The sequence below is a fragment of the Marmota flaviventris genome, chromosome 17 (genome assembly GCF_047511675.1).
Source record: "Marmota flaviventris isolate mMarFla1 chromosome 17, mMarFla1.hap1, whole genome shotgun sequence".
Classification (NCBI taxonomy): domain Eukaryota; kingdom Metazoa; phylum Chordata; class Mammalia; order Rodentia; family Sciuridae; genus Marmota; species Marmota flaviventris.
This window is the reverse complement of record NC_092514.1, coordinates 65031667-65053223: the sequence shown is the minus strand read 5'-3', so window position 1 is coordinate 65053223 and position 21557 is coordinate 65031667. Positions and strand designations below refer to the sequence as shown.

At 39.9% G+C, this 21557-nt stretch overlaps 1 protein-coding gene across 1 annotated transcript in view; it reads left to right on the top strand.

The window, feature by feature from the left end:
* Positions 1-20566, top strand: part of Pitpnc1 (phosphatidylinositol transfer protein cytoplasmic 1) — a 254083-nt gene extending 233517 nt beyond the window's left edge. The window contains exons 8-9 of the mRNA XM_027946269.2: positions 178-241; positions 15418-20566. Of these exons, the coding sequence (XP_027802070.1) occupies positions 178-241; positions 15418-15734 (381 nt within the window). The 3' untranslated portion in view covers positions 15735-20566. The remainder of the gene's footprint in view (positions 1-177; positions 242-15417) is intronic.
* Positions 20567-21557: the final 991 nt, after the last annotated feature.

Here is a 21557-nt window from a genome sequence, read left to right as displayed (position 1 = left end):
AAAGGGACTGGGACAAGCGGGCATGATACCTGCACGTCAGCCCGCCGTTGTCATCATCTGTGGACAAAGGGATTGAAGAATCCATATTGCCAAGACTCCCAGAATTGAAAACGACTATTTTCCAGAGAGTCCCGATCCAACCTGGTATTATTTCAACCTCCTTCTTTTCCTTTCTAGGTGGTTCGAGACATCCTGCTGATTGGACATAGACAGGCTTTTGCATGGGTTGATGAGTGGTATGGTAAGTCAGTTTCCCCGAAATAACTTGTAGAACAATTTCATGACATTCAACTTGGGCTTTCAATCCCTCTGGCTTCAGCTCTTACCTAAAAGGACAACAAAGGCAGGCTCCAGCTTCCTGTATTGAAACACCATCCACCAAGCATAATAAAGATGTAATTATAGAAGCTTGGTCTAAAATAACCACAAAGATATTGACTAAGTAGGACCTTGGTATATTTGATGCATACATAGTTGATATGCAGGGCTCTACCATTCTCTGCTGGATGGATTTCAAACCCATCCTAATTTATCCCAGACTTCAAGATCAAAGCTTTCTGAAGCATCATGTCAAGTAAAAGCAATCCTTTGATTCAGAGAACACTTGAAACAATCCCTCATCAGATACATACAGCTTCTGTGAGAATTCAAGGACAGACAAAGGCATAGGTACCCGTTAATCCTAATTAAAACTATTGTTCTGACCTTTTTTCGTGATATTGGAAGGTTGAACAGGTTCTGCACATTGCCAGTAAATCAAAACAAGGTTTGCTTCATCCCAAGACGGATGGACCACCCTCCCCAAATCCTCAGCACTCTCCTTTTGTCCACACAAATCTTCTGCATTCCCAGAATCAGTCATCAGATGGCTTCTGTCCCTGGCTATAAATAGAAATGCATACGCCCAATGGGTGACTTAGGTTAGATCTGACTCTCAGATCGATTGTCTAATGAAATGCCCTCCTCTTTGGCCTTTTCCTAAGTCACATTACATTTGTTCTGAGTGTAACCTAGATTGCGTTTTGGTCCTTTTCCATCATTATTCCGCCAATTCCCTCCCTTTTCTTAGCAGAAGGCACACAATTTAAAGTAAGAGGATATGCAGGACAGAATGGGCAGACAGTGACGGTTATTAATGTTGCTAGCTGTTTCTAAGCCACATTTGAAAAGGCATGGTTCTGTCGGCTGAGGTCTTTTGCTTTGTTTTGTTTTAATCTTCCCAGATCTAGACCAATTGAAAAATAAATGTGTCTGCTTGGGTTTGTTCAAACACAGAGCACCAGTTACTCTCTCCCCACACATCTCCAGGATGCTACTTTAGGCAGCAAGTTGTCATAAGTCTTCCATAGACCTATCTGTCGGTGTTGTCTTTTTTGAGGCAGGTAGACAGAGTCTCCTCTGATGGTTAAACAAATCTTTCTGGGTGTTCTTTTTCCTGGGAAGCTTTTCTCAGATGGAACCCAGACATCAACAAAGGTTAGGAGCTTCTGGCCTCTCCTGACTTGTACTTCTCAGAGCTCATGATTTCCTTGTTACCAGCTCCAAGGGAATATCCAAAGGATATTCCAAGAATAATAGGCTTGAACTAATTGGCAGGAGGACAGGACCTGAAGGCCCAAAATCTGCCACTTTAAAGACCAAGAGACAGCCCCAGAACACCACTGAGGACTTTCCAGAAAAGGCAACATCAAAAAGAGTAGCCGGCCTCTGATCAAGAGGACAAAACAGGGCTAGGGGTGTAGCTCTGTGGTAGAGCGCTTATCTAGCATGCTCAAAGCCTTGGGTTCAGTCCTCACCGCTGCCCAGAAAAAGGGGGGCTAAACACTACAAAGCTGTTAAAAAGGAAAGAGGGTTTGATTAAATACAGGATATTAGCAGGGAAAAAATCATGGGTGAGGGCTGGGATTGTGGCTCAGTGATGTAGCACTTGCCTTACGTGTGGGCCCTGGATTCCATCATCAGCACCACATAAAAATAAATAAATAAAACAAAGGTATTGCATCCATCTACAATTAAAAAAATTTTTTTTTCTTTCAAGTCATGAGTGGGGCCGGGTTGTGGCTCAGTGGTAGAGCACTTGGCTAGCATGTGTGAGGCCCTGGGTTCAATCCCCAGCACCACATAAAAATAAATAAATGAAATAAAGTTAAATAAATAAATAAATAAAGATAAAATAAAGGTATTGTGTCCATCTACAACCAAAAAGAAAAAATTTTAAAAAAAATCATGAGTGGCTATCCAGTAAGTGAATGGCTAAGTACAGAGAATAGGGCTTATTCTTTCCTATCTCAGCTGCACCTATGGCAAGGAAGAGACTTAAAGCCATTTAGTTGAAAGAGAGAGGCTTGCCTAGCATGTGCAAGGACCTAATTTAAATCTCCAGCACTGCAAAATTGGGCAGGATGGAGAGTAAAAGGAAAAGAGAAAATTCTCAGATTTTTATAGAAGCCCAAAGCTAGAACACCAAACCAAGTGAAATGGGAGCTCTCCAGCCTGGAGACCTGCAGGACTAGAACACCTGCCTACCTGCTTAGGATGGGTTAGGTGAGGGAGGTTAACAGCTCAAGGAGTCTTATTACTCAAAAAGTCCTTTCTGTACCTGAGTGGAAAAAAATAAAATAAAAAGAGTACAGGGCTGGAATTGTGGCTCAGTGGCAACGCGCTTGCCTAGCATACATGAGGCACTGGGTTTGATCATCAGCACCACATACAAATAAATAAAATAAAGGTCCATCAACAACTAAAAAATATATATTTAAAAAAGAGTACAGGGCTGGCGTTGTGGCTCAGTGGTGGAGCACTTACCTTGCATGTGTGAGGCACTGGGTTCGATCCTCAGCACCACATAAAAATAAATAGATAGATAGATAAATAAAATAAAGTTATTATGTCCAACTGCAACTAAAAATAAATAAATAAAATAGTACAGACTTCAGTGGATACAGATGATCAAAGCACCTTGTTCTCCCCAGCGTGGGTCTCCACCATCTATATCCACATCCCTGGCCCCAACCATAACAAGTAGCCTTTTCACTCAGTAAGGGGTCTGAGAGCCACACCATCAATTTCACCCTAACTACCCGCAGGCACCAGCAGCCAACTGAGCTGCCAGCCAAGAGTACAGTGGCTCCTTCATTACCTAATGCAGACACTTGGGAAATCAAATGAATGGAAACAGCCCGTGCCCACCGAGTTTTCTCAGCCACTTATTCAGAGAAATGCTGAAGACTCTGGGCTTTTTAGGTAAATGTGTGTGTCTTTGTTACCAAGGCCAAGCGCATGCAGGATAACCCTGCAGTTCGGGGTACCTGAAGTTGCTTTTTCTTTCTCTGGTCTGGTCATTAGTAAACATGGAAAAGGCCTAAGGTAATGAATCCCTTGCCTATAGCTGTAATTCATAGCACTGATACTCAGTTAGGTCCCTGAGTCTTCAATATCAGCATTCCCTGGATATTAATTAGAAACCCATATTCTTAGACACTCTGCGCCCGCCCACCAGGCTAAACCTGCCAATTCAGAATCTTTGGTGGGGTATAACCCAGCAATCTGTGTTTTAACAAGCCCTCCAGATAATTCCAAACTATTGGTTTATAGCATGGGCTGTATGCCAGATTGGATTGAAAACAACAGTTTAGTTAGTTCAGTTCCAAATAGGTTAAACTGGAGAATTGTAGGTGTCTTCAGGGCCAACTGCGGGACTCTGATGCTTTGTGAGAATTAGAAAAAAAGCACCCCTTTTAAACAGATAAATTAGAAAAAGATGCTTCTTCTGGGCAGAGCCAGCAGGTGCCATGGGTTTGAGGCTGGATATCAGCCGCACTCCCTCTGCTGCTGTGTGCCGGTGCAATGCACACACCGGCCACCCTTACGCAGCAGAAGCCCTGGCTGTCTTTCTCTCTAATTAGACTCACCACCTCCAGTGCTTAATTAAGAACCAAGAAAAGAGACATTGTAGAAGATGGTGATCTTTTCTCACCCAAGGATTAATTTTACATCTTTTCTGAATTCCAGCATTTGGCTGTCACGAAACTATTTCCCTAAACAGATTTTATTCTGCCTGTGTTCATTGTGAAGTGTATCCCTTTCCATTTGGAGGAGTTGAGTTTGTCTTTCAAAGCACTGATTGGTCTTTACCCATGAGCCTTGGGTCTCTCTGCATGACTAGAACACTAATCAGAGAAGCAACAACAACGCATTTCAGGAGACGGGGTGAGAGGAGAGGTGGATAAAAATAGCCAGCCCAGCTTCACAAGAGCATGTTTTTACTTCACAAATCTGACAGTATTTTGAGAGAGGAACACTAAAGATTGCCAGAGGGAGCCTGTGACTGAGTGAAACCTAATGAATGTCTTTGAAAACCAAACTCTTCCCAGAAAGTGTGAGGGATATATGAGGAGAAGTTGGGGCTGATGTAGATGAAACAGTCCTCATGAAAGTGACTTAGCGATTGGTCTGGAGCCCCTGGAGCAGGCCTAATCATGGTGGAGCAGGCTCAAAGCAGAGACAAGCCTGCTAGAGGCTAGCTCAGCTGGTTGAATTCACTAAGCCAGCATTTTCCAATGGCCCCAGATCCCCTGAAATACAAACCTGAGCACCGTGGCTCTTGTGCAACGTTTTTGGTGTGTGTGTGTTCAGGCTCATTTTGCTAATGAGACAGCTCATAGCTTTCCAGAAGATTTTCAAAGGAATCGCTGAACCCTTCTTCTCCACCCCTAATTACAGAAAAAAATCACAACTTTATAGTTCTAGATCTTCATGGTCTGAATTACATGGAAAGGGCGTGCACCAAGCCTTTCAGTACCAACAAGTGGAGGCACCCTGAACTTTTTGTAACAAGCGTGTATTGATTCCATGATCATTTCAAAGGGTTAAACAGTGGCACTTCCCAGAGCATGGCCACCATTTTACTGGAGCTAAAGGAGTATCCAGTCTAATTCATGATTGCTAGATCCTCCCCAACACAACTACTTGTTCAGGATTTCAGTTTAAACCTAGTATGAAGAAAAAATGACCTCTATTTTAGCTGAGGAGCCAGGAAGTAGAGAGAGATCATGTTTTTAGAAAAAAGTAAAGGAAAATGTGCCGTTGAACAGGTCATTGAATTCAAGTATGAGACTTTCCTTTTTACAACTTTAGCTGCTGCAACTGTTCAGTACAGTACAGTAGAGGAGAATTTATGCTTGCAGACGCTTTGTATCAGGGCATCTGTAATATCTCTCTATGTTCAAAGACTTAGATCCTAATGGCCTTTCAAATATATCATCTCACCTCCTCTTCCTGTGAAATCAATCCGCCTTCTTTAAAAATAAAAAGAGGGACCGGGCACAGTGGTACACACGTGTAATCCCAGCCACTCAGGAGGCTGAGGCAGGAGGATCTCGAGATCAAGGCCAGCCGCAATAACTTAGCTAAGCCCTAAGCAACTTAGCAAAACCCTGTCTCAAAAATAAAATTAAAAGGATTTGTGATGTAGCTCAGAAGTAGAATGCTCCTGGGTTTGAGCCCCCATACCACATAGAAAAAAAATTTAATAAAATGATTGTGCCAAGGTTGTAGCTCAGTGTAGAACATGTGCTTAGCAAGCATGAGTTCATGGGTCCACTCCCCAACTCCTCGAAAAAAAATAAATAAAATAATTGAGAAAAGTTGCCACCATAAACAAATTTAAAAGAGTAGGAGAAAATGTTTGCAACACATGTAGCCAAAGAGGATTAATATCCAAATTATACAAAGAAGTTCTATAAACTGAAAATCTAATGCCTCAATAGAAAAACAGTAAAGAATATGAATAGGTAAATCACAGAAGAAATGCATGTGGCCAATAAACTCACCACCAATCACAAGAAATGTAAGAAAACAACAAGAAGTTATTACATTGGCCTATCTGGTAGCAAAAGTTTAAGAGAGCGATAGTATCCAGTTGGGATATAAAATGATAAAGTATAAAATATGCTATAAAATAGTAAGTATAAATAACCTATGATGTAATCATTTCACTTCGATAAATTTTTTTTTGAGGGGGTACAGGTTTTAAACCCAGGGGCACTCAAACACTGAGCCACATCCCCAGCACTTTCTTGTATTTTAAGTAGAGACAGGGTCTCACAAAGTTGCTTAGGACCTTGCTAAGTTTCTGAGGCGGGCTTTGAACTCAGGATCCTCCTGCCTCAAGCTATGGAGCTGCTAGGATTACAGGAGTGCGCCACTGCACCCGACCTGAGAATTTTATTTATTTATTTACTTACTTACTTATTAATATTTTTTTAATAATTGTTTGATGGAACTTTATTTTATTTATTTACTTTTATGTGGTGTTGAGGATCAAACCCAGTGCCTCACACATGCTAGGTAAGCACTCTACCACTGAGCTACATCCCCAACTGAGAAATTTATTCTTTTTCTATTTAATATTTATTTCTTTTAGTTGTACACAGTACTTTTGTTTTTGTTATTTATTTATTTTTATGTGGTGATGAGGATCCAACCCAGGGCCTCGCATGTGCTAGGCTACCGCTCTACCTCTCAGCCACAACCCCAGCCCCCCCGGATAAATTTATTCTTAAGAAATATACATGTGCAAGCTGCAGGTATACTTCAGTGGCAGAGTGTTTCGGTTTAATCCCCAAAACCAAACAAAAAGAGAGAGAGAAAGATAAATATACCTATGCTCCTGAATTTATGTACAAGGCTATTATGTATAATAATGTTTATCAGAGTTAAAAATTAGTCAGTCTCAATGTAAATGTCCATGAACAGGTCTTTGTTTTTTTTTTTTTTAATTTTTTATTGTTGGTTGTTCAAAACATTACATAGTTCTTGATATATCATATTTCACACTTTGATTCAAGTGGGTTATGAACTCCCATTTTTACCCCGTATACAGATTGCAGAATCATATCAGTTACACATCCATTGATTTACATGTTGCCATACTAGTGTCTGTTGTATTCTGCTGCCTTTCCTGTCCTCTACTATGAACAGGTCTTTGGGTAAAGGCATTCTGGTGCACCCACACCCATACTATGAATATTGTGCAAAACCGTTAAAAAGAATAAGGTCAAGGCTAGGGCATGGATCAGTGGTAGAGCATTTGCCTAGTATGTTCGGGGCCCTGGGTTTGATTCTCAGAAGCACAAAGAAAAATAAATAGTTCTGTTTTACTGATATGGAAGTATGTACATTTTCCCTTGTAGAAAGAAGAAATCAAAACTACTACTTACTGGAATAGAAAAACATAGTAACTACAGTATGATTCCATATGTGTAAATGTAAATAAGACTATCTGTGAGTTTGTATGTGTGTGTGTGTGTGTGTGTGTGAGAGAGAGAGAGAGAGAGAGAGATAAATGCCTATGACTTCATAGAATAAATATCTACCAGCACATGCCTCAGTCTCTTAAGTGATTATCTCTAGGAGAAGCAATAAGATTGGAAGAGATTAATAGGAATTAAATACTTTTCTCTATTTAATCCAGTACTTTATGAAATTTTGGGGGGTACAAAATTCATGTATTACTTGAGTGATCAAATAAATAAATAATAACTTAAAACATTTTATTTTAAAAAAAATGGTTGAAGCATGTAAGGCTCATATAGTCGAGGTCTATTTTGCTGCTTAACGCGAGCCTTTATTTGATAGTTCAGGAAACCTAAGAAGATTCCTCAATTCACAAATCCCCAGGACCAGAGCACTTTTTGCCTGGACCTCAACCCCGGGCACCTGGCGGAGAAGAGGTTTCCACTAGGGCCCCATGCAGTGTGACCTTCACACCCTGGGAAATGAAACTCCGGCTGCTCTCTCCTTACCTAATATAGGACAAGAAAGAGACCATAAGGAAAGAAATGGCTTTTCCAAAGGACAAGGAGGAAATTTTGTCCCCTTGAGGTACAGTGAGAGAATTTACACCTCTGGAAGACTTCCTAGGGCTGATCATGTTAGTGAAACGCTGACAGCAAAGCTCCAAAGATACTAGATTCATTTGCTTTATCAGAAGAAATATTGTACTGGTTCCAACGCTCTTAAATCAGACAATTAGCTCCAGTGTTACTTGTTTCAGAAGCCTAAGTAAGAAAGAAACCTTACTTAGGAAAAGCAAATTATAACCTTTCAAAATCTAAGTTAAGGGGTAGTTATTTACCAATTTATTTGCAACATAACTGACATAGGATTCCTTTTCATTAAGAGTTTGTTTGATACAAATGCTGGAACTAAATCGTGAGAAGCTGTTCTGATCATTGAAAATCAATCAATAATGAAGATGAATCATCTCTGAAAGTATAATCTGTCTTTGGGCATATGTAATTGAATTTTCTAAAGAATTGATTCAGATATAGATCTCAAGGTAATATATGTTATAAAAGCAAAAAAAATGCACTTTACCAAATAACCTGGAACATTTTCACTTGATTAGAATTTCCATAAGTTTCCAAGGAATATTGAAAAATTCATACATCATTTCCATACACATTTATCGTCTGTGGGGATATTTAAGGACTCAGACAAAGGTATTTTCCTTTGGCATCAGCAGGGACCAAATTATCATCCTTTAGAGAAATACCCTATTATAAATGTTCATTCTTACGTAGGTTAAGATCTTTTTTTTTTTTTCTTTTAGGTGCAATTTTCTGAAATTTGGGGTTTTGGTGTTTGTTTGCTTCGATTTGCAGTGCCTGGATCAAACCTATAGCCTCAAACATACTAGGCAAGCCCCACCCCCACATGTTGAAATTTTGTTCCTTAACTTTTCATTTTTTTAAAAAAACAAGAGATTTTTTTTCTCCTTACCAGTTCCAAATTGATGGTATTCATCTTCTAATGATTCCAAATGAATAGATTTTTAAATAATATTCTGTTCTTTCTTATGTAATGCATAATTTAATGCATAATTGATGTAGAAAATTTAGAAAACATGGATAAAAAAAAGAAAGGCAATGAAGATTATCTGGAATTCCAACTCAGTCACTGTAAACATTGTGCAATGTATGCTTTCATTGTTTTAAAATGTAGATGACGCTTTTCATACTAAAATTATAACGTGTTCAGTTTTGCCTCATGTTTTTTATTTAACAATAACTCAAGATTATCTCCACAAGCTGGGCGTTGTGGCACATACCAGAAATTCAGGAAGTCAAGACAGGAGAATCGCAAGTTCAAGGCCAGCCTCAGCAACTTAGCCAGGGCCCTAAGAAACTTAGTGAGACTCTCAAAATAAAAAATAAAAAGGACTGGGGGTGTAGCCCAGTAATACAGTACCTGAGTTCAATCCTCAGTACCAAAAAAAAATGAAAAGAGAAAAAGACCAAGGCAGTAATGAACATCTTTGTTGTTAAATCCTTTTTCACATTCATAAAACTGCTACATCTTTGAAAGCACATAGTCACACTATTTAGGCCCTTCTTCTAACATTGAGCTAATTAGAGATAAAGAATGATTTCTGTTGGGATTCCCTAGAACAAATAAAACAAAAACTTACTTGCTTTTTTTTCCAAATTAGGAGTCTAATGATATTTGTATAGAGAAACTTATTTAAATTTTAAACTTTCAGGTGATTTAATATTTATTCCAGGTGTGTTTAAGATATTTTGAAAATCAGCCATTGAAATTAACATGATTGTATTGAAGAATGTGTTGTTGTTAACTAAGTGTGTTTGTTCTAATCATAAAGCAGCATCTCCTATTGCTTCTCAGATGTCTCTGTTTTCTAAAAAAAAAAAAGCATGCTCTTTGCCTGGCCAGACTGCTGCTTAGCATTCTTGATACTTATATTGCGTAACGACAGCATTTTTGATTAATGATTTCAGGGCAGGAGGGGGATTATCAGCTAAATAAAATAGCCCAGGTCTGGATTTAGAGCCATGCTCCATCTTGGCCCTAGACCACATAGAATTAAATCATAAGTTCTGCATGTCTGCCCTTTGGAAATGAAGAGAAATCTCACATGACACTTGGATTGATATAAAAAGACACTAAACCACATGACACAGAAAATACTTAAGGAAAAATTTCAACTGTGAATATCCATTGCAAATCCCCCACCAAGCCAGTTAGTGATTGGGGTGGTAGATGAAGCAATCGATGGGCTACCTTCATTGGTTAAGAGGCAGAGCATTAAATTATGTCAAGGCAGCAATAGCAGAGTGCCCATCTGGAGAAACTGCTGATAAAATGTAAGGAGAGGGGTGGGGGTGGGGAATAAAACCAAGGGAGTGTTTAAAGTGAGACTAATTGTCAATTTTATGCATTTCACATACTGAAGATGGATAGGTTCTTTCTTTTAAGTTTTTTAAACAGTTGAACTAAGACAGGATTCCTCAACTTCAGCACTGTGGATATTTTAGATCAGATTATTCTTTGTTGGGGGCTGGAAGTCCTGTGCATTGTGAAATGTTCCCCAGCATCCCTGGCCTCTGCCCTCTTGTATAGATGCCAGTAGAACCCCTTCCACAGTTATGACAACCAAAAATGTCACAAAATTGTCCACTGTTGAGAACTACTGGATTAAGAGATCATTATCCTGAAACACTGCAGACTGGGGCCAAAAATCATGTCATGTGCCATTTTATTTATAGATCAGTGTGGGTGGAAGTAGTGCCAGCCATCTTCAAGCTGTTAGGCTAGACTCAAAGCTCAGTGTAGACCTGCACTCTCTGATACCATGTATCTGTGCAAAAATGCATCCGTGTGAGAATGGCACCACGCCTCTCCTGTACCAGAATGTCAGTGCTCTGCCTTCTACGTCCTCTCTCCTATGATAGCAGTGAAAGTGTCCTTTCTGTTGTTGAATGCATTGATTGAAAGACTCTCAATGTACTTGGAAAGGCATTTGGAAGGTAAGTATTAAACCAAATAATCCTGACCCTCTGTCCCCAAAGGGATCTTCTAACAAGCTTTAGGAGATCTCAGGCTACGCACTGGCCACATGCTAATACTTTCTACCACCAAGCTCACTTCACAAGAATCACCCCTAAGTAATTTCCACTCTTCTCTGTTCTAAGTCTATTTTGACTTAACTTCCTTGCCCTTATTCCCCCTTTGGCTGGTTTAACTAACTTTATGATTTATTCCTCATAAAGTTAATCAGTTCCCTGCCTTTTAAAACCTCTCTGGCTACTGCTAAGCTACCATCTTTCCCTAAAGTCTCCCCATGGAAAGTTTGCATTTAATAACGGAAGTTGCCAACATCTTGACCTCTTTCAGATATGACAATGGATGATGTTCGGGAATACGAGAAAAACATGCATGAACAAACCAACATAAAAGTTTGCAATCAGCATTCCTCCACTGTGGATGACATAGAGAGCCATGCCCAAACAAGTGTATGTAGAATTTTTAAAACATGTTGCCCACCCTGTATGAAACCAACACGTAAACTGATCTTTGAAATACTGCAAATGCTCTTTTCCCAACCGTCCACAAAATCATGTCATTGCCCAAGAGGCTGTTGGTGAAGATGCTGAGCTGGGTCTAGAGCAGGCAGTGTCGCCTCTCTGTTCCAGACATTTCAATTCTTTAAAGTTGCTTGACTTGGGGGTTGTTTTGGTCATAAAACCAAGAACATGGAGAGTGGAAACATATTGTGATACTAGTGAAATGGCCTGCACTGAACATAAAAAGAGCACAGGAGTAAAAATGGGTGTCGTATGTAAACTAGAACAACATGTCAGTAACTTTTCAAAACATAGTTAACACTTACTTGTTCATTCAGAGGAGGGCTTCTGGCTCATCTGCTATTTTGGGTTTCTTTACATGTGCTTTGAAATGCTTCCTAAGGCTCTTTATAGCTATTTTACCCAATCAGTTCTTTTTTACTTAGGGTAATCTCAAGACAGAACTGCAGTCTGCACACACACAGGCTGAGTAGTGAAGGGCTGATCACGGGAAATGTGCTGAGCTGCACAGACGATCCAGCCTGGGACTTAGCAAAAGCCTCAGAGCCTGAGGTTATTTAGTCGCACATGGGAAATTAAGAGCTTGTGGTGTTCACCAGCATCTTAAATAGAGTCATCTCTACATCCTTTTTGCTAGTGAAAGGAAAAACAGTCAACAAAGAAAAAAGTAATCACCAAGTCATTTTATGGGTCTTCAGCCATACAAAGAGGTGGGATTTCTTTGGGGTCCGGCTTGAGTTGTTTGTCAGCCCAGCGCCTGGAATAATACATATTAGATTTAAAAAAAAAAAAAATTCAAGAATGTAGGTAGAGAAAATTGAGAAGTGGCTGTTGTTGTAAATAGATGCTTTAAAATCGTGAAGACCTTCTGGTTGCACATTGGAAATTTTAGTTAAGATTTTAGAGCATGACTTTGGAATGTGCCTGAAAAGCTTACGGGCTGCCATTTGCTGCATGTGACTGCCCTTGAGTCTGCAAGGGCCCTAACTCTTCCTGCCCTGCTTTGCATGCAGTGATTGGGTCGCAGGAAACTGTTGGGGCAAGACTCACTTGAAGTGTTTCCCTTCTACAAATGTACACATTCCGATAAGACTTCCCACTCCTCTCTCCCTGTTCTAAAGTTAGAAATGTCTTTAAGGAAACTATTCTTGAATTTTCGTCACTTTCAATTGCCTTTTCCTTTTGGAATGTCAGATACTAGTTCCTCCTCAACTGATCTGAAAGCTGATCACTATAAATATGTCCAGACGTAGGACCAAGCCACAGGGAAAGAGGACACTGGGGATGTCTCAAGGGCATCAAGCCAGTGCTTTTCACCTTCTCATTTCTTGAAGTTTGCAGCTTAAGGCTCTTTGCTTGGTTTTCTTTTAGTTTTACTCTGAGTATTATAAAGTCAGTTTCACTATATACAAGGTGATAAGCTAGAAGTCCCATGCATTCTCTGGCTGCAAATCACAGTTGTGACTTCAGCGTAAGATATACCCTACCCACTGAGAAGTTACACAAAGTGATTATTTTGAAAGCTTGTGACATTTCCTTTATTCTTTGGAATTCCATGAAATTGAGGATCATTTATCTTTCCACAGTCTCTCTACACTATCACAATGAAAAAAAAAAAAAAACAGTTAAAATCAAGAAGCTGCTATGCATCACAAATAAAACCTACATGGGTGCTAAATGAAATTTAAATAATCCACCTGAGCAAGGATAGATTAGATTGAAATTATGCAAAATTAACATCCCTGAACACAGCATAAGGAAATAACAGTCTTGTTTTCAATTGAGGGCTTTCAAAGCCTTCAAGGAAGGGAACTTCTAAGGGACTGGGAATGAAAAATTAAAATTCTGTGCTTTGGATGATTTCTGCCCCCTGATGGATGCATGAAGTAGAGCACCATGCACAGATGCTGGTTAGAAAGTCTAATTTCTCAAAGATGCTATTTGTTTATTCTCTCAAAAACACACCATAGTTCAATTCAGTAAACTTTTTCTGAGAGTCTTGACTTTACTTCAAAGTAAATAACTCCTTTTTTAACCTTAATTTCATTTCTTAGCCAATTGCCTTAGTGTTTTTTAGAAGTAGTAAATTGCCAGGTGCAGTGGCGCATGCCTACAATCCCAGGAACTTCAGAGGCCAAGGTGGGAGGATCACAAGTTAAAGGCCAGCCTCAGTAATTTAGCAAGACCCCTGTCTCAATAAAAAATAAAAAGGATTGAGGATGTAGCTCAGTCATAGAGCACCCCTAGGTTCAGTCCCTAGTACCACCAAAAAAAAAAAGAAAACAAAGTGGTAAATTAATAGGATATATTGTGAATTTTATATTATGTCAAAACAGTTGCTATTTTTTTATTTTTGTAAAAACTTTTCCCTTTCAGGAAATTTTAATAATTATTCAGAAGGATTTCATTTTATGGAAAGTTTCTGGTTTGCTCAGATGTTATAAAACCTAATGATTAATACTGTATCATGAATGTTCATTCCATACTTAATATTTCTAGAATGGCTATGTGGTTTCACAACAGTTTAGTCATGCGGCATTATCTAAGGAAGTTTCAGTTACTAAGTTCATGACAGAGGACAAGAGAGAATGAAAAATGAGTCTCTGGAAAGTCAAAATAGATGAAAATCCATGGGCAGCAGATTTCACATTTTACTCAAAGACAAGCCCTTAGGCCTTCAATCGGTGCCTATTCTAATAAGCCCAGTTATCTGTTGCCCTATTCCTGGTAAATAAAATGTCAAAGGTTACCAGACTGGCAGTAGTTAATGGTAACTCTGACAGGACTGGGGGTATAGCTCAGTGGTAGGGTGCTTGCTTGACATGCGCCAGGCCCCGGGTTCAATCCCCAGCCCTGCAATAAATAAATAATAATAACATTAATTAATACAGTTTCTGAAAATGAGAAAAGTGATAGGAAGCTATAAAGAACAGACCCTGAGAAGAGAATCATCTCTGGATAGTTGCACAGTGACACAATATAGCTTGTCTTCAAAGTAGTAAGTGTGTATGCACTAAATTCATTAGGGAAAGGTTTACATCCTTTAAAATGCTGCTTTTAATTTCTCACTTAAGAAGGGAATTTTAGGTATTTGGAAAATCTACATCACCCGACAATGCCTGTTAAATGAAGCATCGCTGACTTATCTGTTGAATTACAGATAATGCTTTTTTCCTCTTAAGGACAATCCTTGCTCATTAAATGATCCTCCCTTTTCATTCTCTATTATTTTTCTTTCAAGTTGCTTTGAGAAATGGTTTTATTTTCTTGGCTTTGGGGTAATTTTCAGGCTTATTATTGTTGTCTTCTTATTTGTATTTTAAGCTGAATTAAAACATAACAATCTCATAGCGGATACATAGTTAGGAAACCAGGAACAACAGCACCTCCGTGCCTCTTCAGAATACCCAAAAAAGAAAAAAAAAAATGAGTGTATTTATTAAATAAGAAGACAGCATGTTGAGAAATTCTGACTATCTACCTGAATTTACCTTATAGAGATATATCAGGGTTTTTTTTCTTTTCTTTTTTTTGTGATCTGAAGATGACAATAATATGTATCATTTCAGGACCACGGATTGCTTTAATTACTTTCTCTTTATAGAAGAGATGACCAGGTCTAATACTAGCTCAATATACCCCGCACCATACCCACAATGCATGTACACACGCACTCACACACATTTGTGTACACACACACACACACACACATACACACACACACTGTATATGGGTCTAGTCATATACACTTCTTTTAAGTATTTATCCAGAATACTCAAAATACTGGCTCAATAATGCTCTGGAAGATCTTAGATGGGTGTACACAAAGGAATATTGTTTCCAGGGTGTGTCTCAGTAAAATGGAAGATAACTGAGGATTTAGTATTTCCATGACAATTGGGGTTTGTGATCAGAAAGAGCCCCCTTAAGGATGGGGTTCCCAGAGTTCCTTTGAAGCCAGGTGAAGTGATGAATCTGTTTGCATCTCTTCTAAGTGACAGCTCAGTTTTCTTTCTTTTTCCCTTTGAAGACATGACAATGGATGAAGTCCGCGAATTTGAACGAGCCACTCAGGAAGCCACCAACAAGAAAATTGGCGTTTTCCCACCTGCCATTTCTATCTCGAGCATTCCCCTGCTGCCTTCTTCCGTGCGCAGCGCCCCGTCCAGCGCCCCGTCCACCCCTCTCTCCACAGATGCACCAGAATTTCTGTCAGTTCCCAAAGATCGACCCCGGAAAAAGTCAGCTCCAGAAACTCTCACGCTTCCAGACCCTGAGAAAAAAGCCACTCTGAATTTGCCCGGCATGCACTCCTCAGATAAGCCACGTCGGCCCAAGTCAGAGTGACCTCACCCGGAGATCTCATGGGTTTTATATTTTCATTTTGTTGTTGTTGTTGTTGTTTTTTAAGAATCTTCTGATATAGGAAAAGACTGCTTTGTCACTCAAACATGTTCCTTTGATCTCTGAGTGTGCATGGGGTAAAGTAATTTCACAAATAATATGAATCCTAAGTATGCCACACAGCGTCATAGTATATTTAAGATGTAAGACTTGCAAAAAACCAGAAGGGATCTTCTGTAGACACAGCTATAAGTCAGGGAGGAAGCCTTGGTATTGGGCATTTGGTGAGGCTGGCATGGACTTCAAGGGTAAATATATGAAAACTTCATACCACTTTGTTGCCAAGTGTGGTAAAATAGTAAAGTCGATTTCCTCCCATCAGACCTGAAATTCTCAAAAAATACTCTCAGGCATCACAAACCTAATTGTTAAATTTTGAACTGCTGACCACCAATACTTGAATACCAGTAGTTACTGAGATTTTGATTAATCTGACTCAGGATTTGGGGCCGAGTTAACTCCTTAAATTTTTGAAAATTTTAATTACGAACGTATAGAGGCTCCAAGTGCAATTGATGATAACTTATTTATACCTTTCACAGAATTTAATAATAAAGATTCCACTTGTTTCTGCCTTTTAATAACTTTCCCCTTGTGCCCTTGTGGCCTCCGAAATCTTTCAGAATTGCATGAACAAATGTGACTATAACCAATTTATTTTGGAATGGTTTAGTTTAGGAACCAAGAGACCCAGGTGAAACAAGCATCTTTTTTTCTGTACAGGTACCAACAAACCTTGACTTGCCAGCTACCATCATCCATTAAGATTCTCAGAATTTGCAATTAACTGAATAGAATTCATTGACTATTTGCCCATTTGAAGATATCCAAGGGTAGAATAAGCTAACTGGGCTTTAACACTGTTAGAGGTCTGGTATGCAGACCATGAAAAAGGGAATTGTCTCCCATTCCTCTCCTAGTTTTCCTTAGTCATCCAGACATCCCTGGAATGGATCGCCCACCACCAGACCTTAGAAAAGATTGTCATTCTCTTGCTCCTTCCTTAAAATCCAAATTTTGGAGCCTGGGGGTGTAGCTCAGTTATAGAGCACTTGCCTAGCTTGTGGGAGTCCCTGGGTTTGATCCCCAGCACTATAGAAAGAAAGAAAGAAAGATCCAGATATTAGGAATGTTGCAGAAATAAGTAAATACTGCCAAGGAAGAGGAGAGCATGAGCAGAACTGGTGGCTCCTATTTGTAAAAAGAAGGAATGATAGCTGGGCGCAGTAGCATATGCCTGTAATCCCAGCAGCTTGGGAGGCTGAGGCAGGAGGATTGCAAGTTCAAAGCCAGCCTCAGCAAAAGTGAGGTGCTAAGCAACTCAGTGAGACCCTGTCTCTAAATAAAATACAAAATAGGACTTGGGATGTGGCTCAGTGGTCGAGTGCCCCTGAGTTCAATCCCTAGTACCCACTCCCCAAAAAAGAATAAGGAATGATAATAAATGTCCATGAGTCTTGCTTTCATTTCTGCAAGTGGTGTGAATGCAAGATTCGAACAAGATTGACAGGAGGCAAGATCATTCATCAAAGTGGCAGAAAGAATTCTCTTTTTGTCCAAAGAGAAATCTGTCACTGTTGCACCTCACTGCCTTTAAACACAGAAGGGAGGGCAAGCAGAATCTCAGCATTGATATTTGTCCTTCACGAGAGGAAGAAAACAAGGTAACTGGGCAACTCCAGAGCCCACGCCCTAGCTAGCCTTTCTGACCGTCACCTCCAACCTCAGGAAAGGGGCCTTCCCAAAACAGAGATTCCAAAGGAAACAGTGTAGACCAAGGAGCAGATTCTCCTTCCCTCAGCCTCAGTGGTGGCCAGTGCCTGCTTCCCCCACCCCCGCCCCCAGTGCTCAGCACTCCATGTTGTCTTTTGCAGATTGACACCCGCCCCCAAGGTGCAGGCGCTGGACCCATGAGCCCAGCACCATCTTTCTTTATCTATAGTCTGACATTTAGCTTAAAGGAAAATAGACCCAGTACTCAAAGGAAACCAGTCACAAATAGCTTAGATAACAGTGCATCTTTTCCTTAAGAATGATAGTATCATAGTAAGAAAACCTCTTTGCATGGTATGGAAGCATGAATTTTGCTTGTGGGAAAACTTAATCTTTTATCAAACCCCTTGGACTTTTCAATGGCTCCCTCTCCATGCAGTAGTACTTAATAAGAATGTTTGGCTTTAGAAAGCAAAATTCTACTTTCAGAAGACAAGGAGATAGCATATGTATTTGCTTACTGTCTGCGAGCTGAAATCAAGGTAGGGGTGGGATCATTATTTTCACATAGAACAAATTTATTCTGTGCAGGTTGTTAACACATCTGGCACCTAGTTTTTCCATTAATACCATTGCTATTTTCCCTTTTTATAAAGTAGCTTCTCCTGTCAAAGTCAATAATTCAATATGCTTTAGAAAGCTAATTTCTGATTTCCTTTTGTGACCTTTCTTTCTTTTATAGCCAGTATAATACCACAGACATCAATTGCAAAGCTGCCCATGATGGTGTGATTCTTAAGTAACAAAGTGGGTGTGCTCTTAACATACGTTCAGTTTTTCTGTCTACATATGATTTGTGTGCAGTACAAAATGGGGGGTGCAGATATTCCTTTAGCTGCTTTGAATATTTAATCCAGTCATCACATGGCATAAATGACTCAATATTTTACACATCTTGGTTTCCAAGTGTCATTTCACCTTCTCCATATGCGGATTTGTTATTGTGGGATACAAGCCTGCGATGAATGTGTACATAGAACATTAATAATTCTTATAAGGATGGAAATTAAATGGCTGCATGATGGAAATTTAGAAGAAGAAGAAGAAAAAAGCAGAAACTTGAATTTGCTAAGCATGTTTGAGGAAAAATAGAATCCTTAACTCAGTGCCTCTGTCTGCAATGTGGAAACCTTCAACTTTACTCACCAAAATTGTATTATACCTGTATATATATAAATATAGGGTAGTGAGTTCCATACCACCAATTTTAAGTCTCTGGTAGCCAAATGAAAACAAATAATCCATAGGATAACACATATATTCACCCCTCTTCATCTCTGATGTTAGTGGAGACTATGAAAATGGCCATTACTTTGAATGGGTTTCGAGTGTGAAATCTCTGTAGTTTTTGTTGACTATAGCATAGCATTCTTGCCTTGGCTGTGCTTTCCTGGGAGAGAGAGAGAGGTCTTCTTATTTTTAGTGCATAAACTCTGTCTGAAGTCACCTCTGAAGATCATTTCATTTTAAGCTGTAGAAAGACAAAGCAAAGAAAATGGGTAAGAATGAAGGAGGCTGTGACACTTTTATTTGCCACCATTATCCCTGAAACCATAGGAGTTCATTGGTGAACTCGTTTATAAATGCTTCTGTTACGGTTTTGCATCTATGTGTAGGGGGAATGGTTTTGATTTGTTTGGAGGTATATATTAGCCATGTTTTGGGTTGTGAAAGTAAGTACCAGCCAGTCATGGATGTATAATGAAGACACTTAAACAACCCAACAATACTTCTAAAAGTAAATTGTGTGATTTTATTTCAAAGTAAAATAATGAACTAAGAAAACAGATGCTGACAAATCTTGATAAATCATTTTCAGTAAAAGTTTCAGGATGATTGTTATTTATGAATATTTTTAAATTCTACTTTCTTGCTGGGCTGGGGATGCTGCCCAATGGTAGAGTACTTGCCTAGAGTGTGCAAGGCCCTAGGTTCAATCCCCAGCACTACATAAAAATAACAAATAAATATGGGGCTAGGGCTGGGGCTCGTGATATAGCGCTTGCCTAGCACGCATGAGGCACTGGGTTCAATCCTCAGCACCACATAAAAGTAAATAAATAAAAATAAAGACATATGTCCACCTACTTTTAAATAAATAAATAAATAAATAAATTCTTTCTTTAGTTTTTCCCCCTGGCTTAGAAACAACAAAATAATAGGTCACTGAGTGGCTTAGGTCAATAGGAATTTTATGTTTGAGAAGAGCCAAAGTGTAACTGACTCTGTATCAAATGTATAATCTGATAATTCAAATAGAGAGGAATTGTCTAAATGGTTTTAGTACTTTTCTGATCATCTGACAGTCTAGGTGACAATCTGCCATCTGAGACATAGTTCTTAAAAAAGATTGCTGTCCAATGACTGCAACCTGATCATCAGTAAACTTTTAAACTGTTCATTCTTGCTAAAACTCACGTAGCACACAGTAGCACACAGAATTGGCATGCCAAGGCAAAACATACTGGCTTCTACCTTCAAAACAATCTGTTTGTATCTGAAATGTGTTTAAGCTTTGTAGGAGTTAGTGCAGTAACAGAATGTGGTATGTTGAGTTTCTCAGATGCCATTATTAATTGTAATGTTGTTGTGAAGTTAACAAATGCTTTAGGATAAGCCTCTCGATGTGTCTGCCTGTTTCAGTTGAAATTAGGTCTGTTGGATTGGCCATCTCGCTTCAGTTCTTTGTATCTCTAGGAAGAGGTTCTCTGAGTTTATGTTATCCTGTGCCACTTGTGTAGCTTCAAGTGTAATTTTTAGTGCTTACATTCTGAGCTGGGATCCTGATTGGTTACATTAGTCAAAATACCACTGCCACTGCCGAAGGACCAAGTGTTACAGGTGACAAGCAAAGCAATCGGAAGTTGACACTCACATGTGCCATCCTGTGTCGTCTTATGGCTGTACGGTGTCATCCCCCTCCCCAGTTATTTATTATTGTTTATAACTTACTTTTTCTTACATTCTGTTGTAAATAAAGTAAAAAGCAATCTTCTTTCCAAGTGTAGCTTCCGCGCTCTGTTTCTCAGCTGGCATCAAGGGAATGTTGGCCCTTAACTTGCAGGTTGATGGGAAAGAAGACATGGAGGAAGAGGGGACAAGCCTGTGGCTGCTGCTTAGACCCAGTCCTAGAGCTCAGGTACCAGGGAGCCTTGGACCCTGGGTGGGAGGAGCCTGGGTGTCTGCTCTCATTGTCCAGCCAAAATTAGTACCCACGGTGGGTCTGCGGCCCAGTGGGACACACACACACACACACACACACACACACACACACGTCCATCCATCTAGCAAGCACTTGATTCCCCCTCATCTAAAGGGCCACGTACCCCAAGATCATCTATGGAAACACCACCCCGAGGGCATCATATGGCAATCTGGGTCGATTTTAAGGTAAGCTAAATCCTCCCTCCAATGCAGTTTCTCCATCTCAAGTAGCTCCTACTGTGCAGTGTCCTCCGGGCGGGGAGGTGTGGGAACAGCTTTGCTTTATTGCTCCTCAGCCAGCACCACACCCTCACGCCAGGCTCCCCTACTAAGTGCCAAAATGGCAGCAGCCTCTCTCTCCCATGGGTCCAGACAGAGGCTTCCTATAACAGTGTGTGGTCAGTCAGCCTTCTCCATGGAAATATTTCCCCAAGTCCAGTTAACAAAAATGTTCTTGCTTTGTAGCTCCATCTTCCATTACACCCCCACCCTGCCTTTTAACTCTGTTCAAAACACACCAACTTGCCACACAGGGTTGCTGGCCGACTCTGCCATCCTGGATACACCCCAGCAGGGTGTTTATTCCTGTGGCCGAGCCACACAGGGTTGTTAAATATTTGGATGTTTGTAACACGCACCCTCAACTTCCTAGAACAGTGTTCATCAAGGAATTCTCTCATTTGAGCGTGCCTCTTAGATTTCTGAATGGCCACATTCTTTTCTAACATTTCCTTGTTTCTTTCATCACATTTCTTGCCTCTGACCTCCAACTGCACCTCAGCCTCAAGT